The sequence below is a fragment of the Desmodus rotundus genome, chromosome 8 (assembly GCF_022682495.2).
Source record: "Desmodus rotundus isolate HL8 chromosome 8, HLdesRot8A.1, whole genome shotgun sequence".
In the NCBI taxonomy this organism is placed as follows: Eukaryota; Metazoa; Chordata; class Mammalia; order Chiroptera; family Phyllostomidae; genus Desmodus; species Desmodus rotundus.
The window spans coordinates 107,181,252-107,193,736 of NC_071394.1; the positions used below are offsets into that span (position 1 = coordinate 107,181,252).

General features: G+C 41.7%; 1 protein-coding gene across 1 annotated transcript in view; it reads left to right on the forward strand.

The window, feature by feature from the left end:
• Nucleotides 1-261: 261 nt before the first annotated feature.
• MRPL3 (mitochondrial ribosomal protein L3) overlaps nt 262-12,485 on the forward strand; it is a 39,380-nt gene continuing 27,156 nt past the window's right edge. The window contains exons 1-5 of the mRNA XM_024565804.3: nt 262-513; nt 1,540-1,724; nt 2,697-2,788; nt 4,707-4,805; nt 12,205-12,304. Coding sequence (XP_024421572.1) covers nt 422-513; nt 1,540-1,724; nt 2,697-2,788; nt 4,707-4,805; nt 12,205-12,304 — 568 coding nt within the window. The 5' untranslated portion in view covers nt 262-421. The remainder of the gene's footprint in view (nt 514-1,539; nt 1,725-2,696; nt 2,789-4,706; nt 4,806-12,204; nt 12,305-12,485) is intronic.

The following is a 12,485-nucleotide window of genomic DNA, read 5'->3' on the forward strand; positions in this document are numbered from 1 at the left end:
CTCTGCTTAGTATAATAATATACCAAGCGGGCATTATTTAGAAGTGATTTCATTTCTTTAAGATGCCTGTCCAGAGTACGCCTCATTCTTTTAAGGTTTAAACTCCAAACTTACTTTTTTCCCAACCCCCTGGAGAGTGACTTGGTCCCCGCCCACCCCACACCAGCCCCGACACAAAGTAGGACTACTCCGGAGGCAGAACTTTAGTTCCGGGGGCCGACCGCGGTGCCCGGAACGCATTGCGGCACGGACCGGAAAAGGCTCCTGCGGCTTTTTCCGTCCGGGAGGACAGCGGCGGACAGCGGGCGTGACTGCTCTGGGCCGGTGGCGGTGGGTGCGTGGCGGCAGCGTGGGGACTCCCTGAAGGTACAGCGGAGGGGCCCCCGGAAGTCTGGCGACTCGAGCCTTCTTCCGCTCCTCCATGCTGGGCTGGAGGCTGCTAGCCCAGGCCGGCTTCCAGGTGCTGGAACGCCGCGCAGGGGGCCTGGACGCTGCCTGGGGCTCCGGGAACAGGTGGGTGTGGACGAGAGACGGTGGGGGGTGGTCCCTGCAAAACTACGACTGCGAGTAGTGACACGGCCCGGCACAGAGGGGTCTGCCCCGAGTGGGGGAGGAAGGGGCTAGGTCCAGACCTGAGATAGGCAGGACTAGGGAGCGTTACTCCAAGGGAGCCCTTTAAAGGACTGAAGGGGTGATTTTTTTGTGTTGTTTTGTTTCGTGTTTAATGCGACTGGCCGCGAGCATCACCAACAGCAGTAGTAATGTTACCTATTAATTAGTGAGCGTTTTCTAGGTATTAAATGCTCTATTAAGTATATTAGGCGCCTTAGCTCATGTAGCCTCACGTGAGAGAACTATCATTATCTGTTTTTACAGAAACTACCATTCCGTTTTGCAGATAAAACGGAGGCTTCGACAGGGGAAGTAACGTGCCCATGTTCACTCAATTAATATGCAAAATTGGGACCCTAACCTGAATAACTACCTGACTACACAAGGAGGATAAACAACGGGAAGTTTTGCTTCTTTTCTGACACTCCACATAAAACTTCCCGACCTCAGTCCCCTAAGGTCTTCCTTGGTGTTTCAGCGTGATCAGAGGTCACGCCTTTTGCAGATCTTTTAAATTTGCACACCCAGTTTCCTCACCACTCTGAGCCTAAGCCGGGTCCTTGCGGAGAAGAGGTGAGCTTCTCAGAGAAAGGTCACCATTCCATGTTCTGCCACTTCTACTGGAGACGAACTACTGAGGTTCACATACAAGTGGCTGCTCCCGTGTGTAGGTAGGACTCCCTTGTTAGAAAACTGTTTATCCCGGGAGGGAAGATGAAGTACTTTTCCTCCAGGGTAACTATTTGTAGTTAAAATGTGAGCCCCATTATTATCATAAGGAACGTCAAGGGAAAAAAAACTTGCATGGAATCCAGGCCCTTCCTAAGGCCCTGACAGGCACTTTCCAATTCATGTGACCTCCCTTCTCCGTATTAAATAGAGAAACTTTTGAATTGTGGTTTGTTTTCTTAATTTTTATTTTTACAGAACAGACATCTGGCTTTTAGTTAGAAATCTCCATGGCAAGAGTGGTACTTGGTGGGATGAGCATCTTTCTGAAGAAAATGTTCCATTTGTTAAGCAGTTGGTCTCTGATGAAGATAAAGCTCAATTAGCAAGTAAACTGTGTCCTCTGAAAGATGAACCGTGGCCTATACATCCCTGGAAACCAGGTGGTTATTTTGTATATGATGAGTTCTCCTAATTATTTGTGGCTGGCACATTCAAAATTATAGTGACTGCTTTGATAAGTTTATCATCTCTTGAACTTATTTTTCATGTTTTCAGAGTTTCTGTTTCGTTGTGGTTTGGTTTGCAAGTTTATTTCCAGCATCCTATTCTGCAGTCGTCAGTGTCTGATGATAGTCAAGACTTATTGAAGGAGCTATTTTGTATGTGAAATGAGAATCTTTTGCATACGCTTTCTTGTTTCCTTCAAATAAAATGTAACAAAAATAAATCAGGGAAGGAAATCTGGGAGAGTTTGTCTGAATTGTGTCGCCCAGATGTCTTCAGTTGGGGTGTTCCAGCACTCCAGGTTTGCCAAGCATAACCCCAGAATCAGCTCTTTGTGCCTGGTAGGGTGCTGATCCCATCAGTGGACAGACCAAGAAGAATAAGGCCTTTCCTGTTGAGAATGTGATCTCTGGTGGGAGTTTATTGTAACAGTTGAATTGTATAGTGGAGCAACTTTATCAATTTATGCAGCAAACCTAAGTGTCGTGGTGAAGGCCAGCATATTTTAGCAATGTGACCACTTGTGTCATCCTTATAACCCCAGCTAACTCTAGAATTTGAGTTGTAGATGTCTTCTAATTAAAGAGGTTTGATATGTATCATACCCTCTATTAATACTACTGTATTAAAACAAGATGTATCCGTTTAACTGTTTTCTTTATTTTGTGCAATCCTCTTGTATCTGTTCATTATACGGAGATTTATTGAGTACCAATATCTTAAGTCAGGCATGGTTGAAGGTGCTTTCATTTGTAAGGAACATTCGCGTTTTACTCTGTGAATATATATCAGCATGTTTCTTATTTGCCTGCTTCTTACTTTAAAACCACAATTTAAAAAATACTGTTCCATCATGTTGGCAAACGTTGAAAAACTCGTGTTAACATGCATTTGGTTTTAATTGCCAGGTTCTGCTAGAGTAGGCCTTGTCGCACTGAAGTTGGGCATGATGCCTTTATGGACCAAAGATGGTCAAAAGCACGTGGCCACATTACTCCAGGTGAGAAACAGGAGATGTAACAGACTTGTATGTGTGCCAAAATCTATTTGTGCAAACCTAAATGGGCAACATTTATACCCTGAAACGTAAATGTGTGGTGAAGAAGGTTGATGCTGAGCGTAAATACTGTTAAAGAACTTCACTTCTAATGGTTTCAGTAAATGTTCTCATTCTTGCCTGAGTACTGGCCTTCTCGACACTGGCATGGGAAAACTGAGGCAATTAACAAAAAAGATTCTAACGGTTTTAACCTAGCTTATCACAGACCTACTAGCTTAATTCATAATGAGAAAAAAAAATCTCAGTTCTATCTTATTTTCATTATGAAGTTCTTTCAACTCCAGAAATATTTTCATCTTTTTGCTGACTCAGAATGTAACGCTCTCATCAGGGGAAGCGGCATTTTGTTCTCTGAGATAAGGTGAACTCCCCCAGTGGTTAATAATGTGGGCCCTGGGACCAGAAGCCCTGACTTCAGGTCTTGGTTCTGCCACTTCCTAACTGTGTTCTTTGGAGCAGGGTCTCCTTTGTAAAATATATACAAGTCTGTAAAAGAAATAATTATGACCCTCCTCAAAAAGTTATGGTGAGAATTGCACAAGATGGTAAATGGCAAGCATTTAAGTGTAAAACAGTATTAAATGTCCAGTAAATGTTGGCTGCTGCTGTCTTTATTAATATAATTATAAAAAGATCACTGATAATGTTAGGAGACTATCATTCCCCAAATCACGTTGGACAGTTCAGTTCATCTTTGGGGCCCAGCCCGAGATAACTGAGTAGGCAGGTGATGGTAATTAAAATAAGAGCTCATGTGTGTAAGTACTCAGTGCTAATAGGCATAAGGAGCCCACAAGCCCTTAGTAACTTTTTATTGACTCTAAAGGAGCAAGGATAGGATTATAGTTTCTAGAACTCTACGGAATTTGGGGAGCTTTCAGGAATGATTGGTGGGATTGTAAATTGGTATGACCACTTCAGAAAACGATTTATCCTTTCGTGGTCAAATTGAGATAAGCCAACCTTCTTGTCTAGCGATTCCATTTGTGAGTGTTACTAGAAGATTTAAACAGGTGTGCAAACTGTACAGCAGTGTTTACAGCAGTATTACTCTTAATGCTCCAAAACTAGAAAGACCCAAATGCCCATCAGCGGTAGGATGGGTAAATCATGGTGTATTCACGTGCTGGATGGCCGGGTCGCAGTGAAAGGAGCAGAATGGAGCTAGTACATCAGTGTGGATGAACCTTACAAATGTAATCTTGAGTGAACATGGGAGAGTACAAACAGTCTGATTGCATTTGTACAAAGTTCAAAGCAGACAAGGCTAAACTACATTATTAAGCAATACTTTCGTTATTATAAAGAGAAGCATAGTAAAGGAACCATGAAGTCAAGAGTAGTGGTTATTTCTAGGGCAGTACATCCCAGAATCACCTGGAGGGCTTCTGAAACACCGAGGTTCTGATTTAGCAGATCTCTGCAGAGGCCTGAGAACCTGCATTTCCACCCAGTTTCCGGGTAGAGCTGATGCTGCTTGTCTGTGGACCACGCTTTGAGAGCCTCTGCTCTAGGGGTTTGGACAAGAAAATAAGGTTGGGGGGGTGGTGATTGGGAGGAATCCCTACACAGAGGTTCCAGGGATTCTTCTTCACATGGGTAGTAGGTTTATGCACATTTTCTTTATAAATACTCATTTTGTTTTATATTTCTTTTTTATGCCCTTTTTTATATGTGTTGTATTTGACATGTTTTTTTTTTTCAAAAGTTATCTGTATTTTAAGAGTGTGGTTGGGGTTAGAGGAATAAGAAACTTGAAGGGAATTACTAATTGTCCTAGGGCCTCAGTGTGACTGGTGTGTAATGTTAAAATGTATCTTGGCCCATACTTAGGGTTTTTTTATGTTTGTGTTTATAGGTACAAGACTGTCATGTCCTAAAATATACTCCAAAGGAAAACAATGATGGAAAAAAGGCAACCCTGACTGTAGGAGGAAAAACTGTATCCCGTTTCTATGTAAGGATGTATTTTCATTCCTAGAATAGTAACATTTTATTAGTTTCAGACCTGAATTCTTTAAGTTTTGAGCATATTCCAATGCCACAGGCTTGTATTTGTCCATGAGATAAATTGTGCGTCTGGGAGAGGCAGTCCAGTAGGGCCATTGAGCCTGGGAGTGAGAGAGACTGAGTTTGCTCCAGCACCTCTCCTCACTGTCTCAAACAGGTAACTGCCCTGCAGGCTGCAGAGTTTGCCCGGCTGTAACATGGGGATGAAAGTACTGCGTAGGTAAGGGGTTTGTTACCAGGATTACAGGAGAATTTTCACGTGTGCCTGGCATGTAACAGACACCCAGTAACCTTTTTTTTTTTTATCATTTTGTTGTTGTTTTATATTTACTTTCTTTTTTTTTCTAAATTGTTTCAATAGTTGACAACAGCATAAGGGTTAGTTTTGTATATTTTTCAAATGATGCATTTTTTCCCAGATAGAATACTAATAGAATGCTGAGTTTGTAGTTTAAATTTGAAAAATCCGCCCAATTAGTATCTTTTATTGGTTGATTAAAAGAAGAGAATACCTTTCTAGAAATAGCGATGGTTTTCACTATTGGATCCTGAAACATTTTAGGTTTACTAAAATGTTGCTTACCGCTAAGATAAACATTTTTCCATTGTAAATTGTTTATGAAAGTAACATGGATGGAAATTAGAATATAACCTATACTATTGCAACTGTTAAAACTAGCAAGTGCTTATTGTGCACCTCCTGTTTCCTTGTCATAGGTAACTTTTATTGAGCACTTATTACATACTGGGTACCTAAGCATTAAGCCCTTACATTTATTAATTAATCTTTTCAGCCTCTGAGGCTAAAGAGAGTTAGCAGCTCACTCAGGGTCACCCACTGGTAAGAGGCAGAGTGACAAGCAGACGCCAGAGCCTTACTTTCTTAACTGTGACTTGATGTGTACCCTCTAGGAACACATAAGCTAATGGGGAAAATGGACAAGTAAATCAGCCATCTCAACATAGCATTTAAATGCAACAAGCACAGAATGGGGGGTGGCCACTTCTGGTTGGACAGACCCTCCGAGGCTTCACAGGAAGGAGACCAGAAAGGAGAATGTGTTAAAGGCATGCCAGAGGGAGTGGTCTCTGGGGAAGCAGAGATGTGGAGGAGGACCTGCACTTGCAAAGAGAAGTGTGGGGTGTGTTGGTCTTGGTGTGTGTCGGTGGGGCCAGTGGGGAAGGGGGCAAAGGTGCACCTGTCAGGATGGAGGCTAAGGAGCTTAGACTTCATCCTGTAGACCCAGAGGAGCTTCTGTTCTTTAACCAGGGTGGTAAGGGGGTCAGATTGTTATCTTGGTTAAATAAATAAGAATCTGCATGCAGGGGATATTTAGAAAGTTGGCTTAAGCACTAGGGGAGTTGATGAAGGCTTTTGACCCAGGACAGTTGTGTCGAGCGGGCTTGGAAGGAGCAGGCATATGTGAAAGACGGTGTGAACGTGCATGTGTGGTTAGAGGACTCGGGCACAGAGCGGTTTCCGACTGGGTCAATGCTCCTGCTGCGGCCTTGAATAGAGACAGAGAAAGGGAAATGGGAGGAAAGGTGTGTTTGAAGCCTTGAGAGAACATCTAGGTGGAGCTGTCTTGTGAACAGTGATATACGAGGATGCTGATTAGTGAATTGGGTGTAATCGAAATCATCCAGTCCTGTAGTTTAATAGGATTGTAGGCCGTGTAGGCCTGCCTCCTAAGTATTAGAGAAGGTAACTAATTTTGCGTATTATAGTAGTATAGTTTATTTTTCATTAAAGCATTATAGCAATAGCTATCCTGCTAATAATTTTGGACAATTTAATGACTAATAATTTCAGGGTTCAAATAATTCCACAGTAATTAAAAGCATACTGACATATTTATGGAAACTTCTTTGTAAATGCCAGATGTTTGGATTTTTAACTGTATAAATATATGCAAGCCTTCATATGAATTGTGAATGATTTTTTGGTTTAATAGTTGCCAGTGTTTTTGAATTGATTTTATTTCTGTGTTTTTGTTATGACTAGCAGCATCATCTTTATTTTTATTACCAACTCTTGTAAATTTACAACTTTACAGCCTTGATATTTGTAAATCGAGCATCATTTTGGGATAATCCATTTTGCATCAACAGATCTGTGAGCATTACCTCCTTACACCCAAGAGAGAGTGGAAAAATGAGTGGACGTAGGGTCAGAAGAGCTCAGTTCTAATCCTGTTTCTGCCATTACCTCTTTTACTTCACTATTTAAAACATCCATTTTCTTACCATGAAAACAGGGCATTGGCCCTGATGGCCTCTGAATTCTCTCCTAGTTCTAAGTCTCACATTGGTTCTCTAATGTTTAGTTTTCAAGGAAAAAAAAAAAAAGTTATAAAAAAATACTTGCCAGGTCAGTTTATTATTTTTTTAGTGAGGATGTCTTACAAATAAAATTTTATTAATATAATACTAATATCTAAAATATTACAAAAACGATTTTAACCCACAGCATAAACTTTAATACCGTTCCCTTCTCCAGTATAGACAGTGCTGCAGAGGCCCTTCTTCTTCAGGCTGTAAATCGTCTGGGTCCAGAGGGCATGTTTTCCTACGCGAAGAAAAAGCTCTGCCTCTGAATGGCCTTTCTTCAGAATGTTATGTGAAAGTGAAGTCACAGAATTCTTTATGAGTAAAGCATTTTGATTCAGAAAGGAAAAAGAAATTTTGAACTGGGAAGTATACAGACTTCCTTTTGCATATTGTAACCCTTAGGGAAACTGTAAGTAGATAGATTATAAAGGGTTTTTAAAGAGAAAGAGAGAAAGACCTATGAATACCATCAAATAGTTAAGCATTCTAAAATAAATTGAATCAGTTTTATTTATAGTAGAGCTAAAACTGTTGATTTTTAATCTGGAAAAGATTTATGCCACTAAGAATTGGAGTCATTTTGCTTTTGCTGTTTTTGTACCTTATTATAAATAAAAATTGATGTGATACATAGTATTTTTGAATAAGGAAGTTAAGTAGACTTAAAAGTTGGTTAGATCAATTTATCTTAGGAGCAGAAAGGCATTTTCATCAGAGGATAATTGCAGAAGCCTTGGAAGAGGGGGAGAAAGTGCAGCCGCGTAGACAGGCTTATCCAAGTGTGGCATCGCTGTTGGTCTTTAAATTGCCTTTGAAGTTATTTGGAAGTTACCAAAAAAAACCCCTTTGTTATAGTTATGCTGGTTTCAGCTCAACTTGAGCATTTGATTTTTCTCATGACTGATACGTAGGTAGTTATATGATATTTTGATTTTTAAGAGAAAAAATTGAAGTGTTCAATTTCAGTGACATTGGAAGATAATCAAGTACATACTACATTTTCCTTTTTATGTTGAAGTCTGTAGTTAGGTCAAGATGTTTGTCCTGTCTATTTTGTATCACTGAAAAGGGTTTTTCTCAGAAGCCTCCTGGCATACTTAACAATGGATATTAGTGAAATAATATGCTTTTTAAACCACCAGGTAGAATATGTGAATGTTAAAATTGAAGTCTGTTTTAAAATTTGATATATCTGAATCTGATTCATCAGGAAAGTAGTATAATTTCAAGGAGCCACTTTTAAAACTTTTGTGTTTGCTTATGTTATGGAACAAGTGAGTATGATTAAAATGAAAAGCCAGGGCCTTGGTGATATTAGACTTAGATTTCAGCAAGTGGGAAGTGAGAGCATAAAGAATGACTGGAATGAGTTTATGTCATCACTCTCGGAGGAAAGGGCAGCTTCTTGAGGGAAGTCTGTGAGCTACAAACAACCTTTGGTGGAAACGGAAGCAGAGCCGCTCAGCATCTGCTGCACGTCCCGCCGGAGGGCCCCAGGGAGATTCCCAGGGAGTGCGGACTGATCCAAAAATTAAAGTTCTGTGCTCGCAGGCCAGTGCCGCCCAGTTTCATGTCCACGAAAGTCGACTTACTCAATAAGTTACAAAGGGGCACTAACAGGTCACATTTTAAACAGAAATTAGCAAGTCCCTAAGGTTTGCTATGTAATCAAGTACTGGCCGTGCATATACTCCATTGGATTTGGGGAGGGGGTGATGCTTTGTTTCAGTGTGTCCCCCGTGTCATCTGCAGCTGGTTAGTGTTTTCCAGTTGCTGCTCTTCTTGTTCCTCTTTTTTTAAATTGCAAATTACTCTTGGTTTGGCTTTACAGTAGTTTATTTCTTGTAAATTTCTTCATCCTCAAAATAAGTCATGTTTCTGTTAGGCATAGGAGTTTTTGATCGCTAGAATGGAAGGTAGGGGCGGCACATTGTCAGGCCACAAACACAGCAGTGTCGTGTGCTCAGAACTGATGCAGCAGCAGGAAGGATGAAGAGGTAGGGTGTCCTGGAGAGACAAGCCAGGACTTCTCACCCAGATGGGCGGACGCCTGTCCTCTATCTTTGTGTCTTTTTGCCATTCATTCAGCTCACTTTGCAGTGTCTACAGTGAGCTAACGTTACAGAGACACGTAAGTAAAACAGCCCCTGCTATCCAGGGGCTCACAGACTAGCAGGCAGACAGACATGTAAGTTAAATAAATGGGAGGTAACGTGGACGACAGTTGATACACGTGGAAGGTCTAGAGATGGCATGGGTGCAAGCAGTCTGCAGTCTGCTCTGGTGGGGCTGCTCAGGGAGGGATCTGGGCAGGAAATACCACTGCAGCTGGGGCTAAACATGTATTTAACAGATTTTTAATGAGCTTTGGAGGTACAGGGTGGGGAGGAGATGTAGGGTGAGAGACTGGCAGAGGCAGACACAGGTAAGCATACATAGAATACCACGGCTCATCGAGGGCCTGCTGGTGCTTCATTTATGGTTAGAGGGGAAGTTGAGGGAGAGGGAACAGCAGGAAGATAGATGTACCTATGTTGGCTTATTCTCATGAAAGAGGCACTGTTCACATCAGGAAAATATTAAGTATACAACTTTCTGGCAAGTCTTATAGCAATCTATATTAATAGTCTTAATTAAAAAAAGACCCAGGACATTGTGATAAGGAAGTAAGATGCCCATAAAGTTTTCTGTTCAGGGGTACTTAAAACAGCAGAAAAACAAAGGGTGGGTGTGAAGGGAGAGGCAGATAGTGGACCTACCAGGCGCTGCAGACATAGCAGCAGCTAAAGTCTTTGCCATCAAGAAGTTTACATTTTCGTGGGATTAGCAGTGATACTGGGAGGCTGTTGCATAGAAGATAAAAAATTAAAACTGTATCATGATAAATTGAGAGAAGTATTTTGAAGACTAATAAAGTAGGCTGAGGGGATTGTGAATGACAGAAAGTAGTGCTACTGTAGACAGTGATAATCAGGAAAGGTTAGTTGATGTTTGGATGGAGACCTAAATAAAGTGAAGTGACCGTGCAAAATCTGGCAGAAAACCATCCCAAGTAGGGGGAGCAGTACGTGCAAAGGACTCGAGGCCACCGCCCAGTATGTTCTTAGACTAGTAAGAAATGTACCTGACCCGAGGCAGAGTGAGCCAAGAGAAGAGCAGTAGATGAGGTCGGATTGTGGAGAACCTTATAAGCCATGGTAAGTACTTAGGACTTGATTCTGCATGACATGGAAGCCATTGTAAAGACCTGAAATAGCCTGAGTAGTAAAAAGAACATGCCAGCCTGTGAATGCAGAACAGACCTGGGTCAGGAGTGGGAATTTTGAAGACTAGTTTAGGAGTCTATTGAAATAATCCAAGCAAACGATGGTTGGGTGGAGTGGGAAGTGAGAAGTAGTTGATGTGGGCTGTGTTTTTAAATAAACTGCAGGAATTGCTGGTGGATGGGACCTGGGATATGAGAAGGAAAAGTCAATGGTGACCAGGAGATTTTTGGTCCACAAACAGAAGTATGGAGTTGCCATTTGCTGAGATTTGGAAGACAAGAGGAAAGCAGGCTTGGGAAGTAGGGGGGAGAGTTGAGTTCAATTTTAGACCAGTTAAACTTGAGTTACTATATGACATCAAAATGAGATATTGAGTTGGCAGCTGGACATACGAATTTGTAGTTCAGAGTAGAATTTGGGATTGAAATTTCAAATGTGGGGTCAGTAGCATAGGACGGAACCAAGGGAGCAGTGACTGAAGTCTTTCAAGGAGAGAGTGGTCACCTGTGCCAAACGTTGCTGATGGAGCCAATAAAATGACTGTTGGCCAGTGTATTTGACCACATGGAGGCACTGGTGATCTTGACAAACACTTCCCATCGTGGGTCTGGGGGCTGAGGCTCCTAGCTAAAGTGGGTTTGGGAGAGTGAGGGGAGAGAAAACAGGCCCAGCCACTCTTTCAGGAAGTGTTGTTGTAAGGGGGGGACAGAAAAATCAGCTAAAGGACACCTGCTAAGGGAAAGTGTTGTTTTATTAACATTAGTTACTGTGACAACTTTGTATACCAATAGGAGAATTTCAGGAGAAGTGGGGAAATTAGTGATTCAGAAGACATGGGACAACTTCGTTAGTAAAGCTATTGAATAGATGAAGGGGGTGGGAATGAGATGTGGCTCTTAATGAGAGCATGACAGTTCATCTGTCATTGTGATTCCTGCCCTTTTCACATCACAATCATGGAGTGCTTTAAAAAAATACCGAGGCCTAGGTGCTTCGTGGACCAGTGAAGTTACAGTCTGCAAGCTGAGAGCCCTGGGCATTGGCATTTTCTAATAGCTCCCCATGTGCATCTCGGGCAACCTGGAGTGAGGTGGGAGGACAATATATGGATATAAGAGCCGGTGCAGACAGCAAGATGGATTAGGTGATGGAGTATGGAGAAGTGCTCTTAATTCTTCTGTATTTTTTCAATGAAGTAAGAAGCAACGTGATTGGCTCAAAGGGGAGAGGAGGAGGGAACATTGCTGGCAGTTTTAGAAGTGGTTGTGATGTAGTTGCCTTGCAGAGAGTGAATTATTTAACCAAGGGAGGGAGATGTAGGTTGGCCAGGCCACATTTGGGATTCACTTTGAAGTTTGTGCTCATGCATTTGAATGTGACCTACCAAATTTTCTTCTAGCTGCTTGGAAACAGGTGTAGACAGTTGAATTTCCCAGGATTAGGGTTCTTGACACATAGTGTCCAGTGAAAATTCAAATATGAACACAACTCTGTTTCTTTTCCTACAGAACAAAGGTCTTTCCCCATATACTGTATTTTAGCTACACTGTGGTCGGATCCTATGTGTGATGGATCGATGATGAAAATCTCACCTCCCTTCAGTGACGGGGTTAGGGTGCTCTTTGTTCCTTAGGGGAACAGAGTGCTCTTTGATTTGTTTTCTGGTGTGTTGATAACTTGGTTTAGATCTGCGTTAACCCCCACCTTCAGTATTTAATGCGTTATTTATGTGTGCTGCTTTTCCTCTAGAAATCTACATCTAAATTGGAATTTTACCAAGAACTTGGATTGCCACCAAAACAGAAAATTAAAATCTTTCGCATAACAGATAATGCTGCAATTAAGCCAGGTAATCTGAGGTTGGGAGAAGAGGGGGGTAAAAATACCCAAGTATGTGATTTGTTTAAGGTCAGCCCTTTCAACTAAGCTGAATCCACGGTACGAAGTCCCAGACATTTATTTTTAAATATAACAATGTATCTGATTTAATCACTTCAGGACAAACAAGTCTGTCTTTTTCCAGTGAAAAG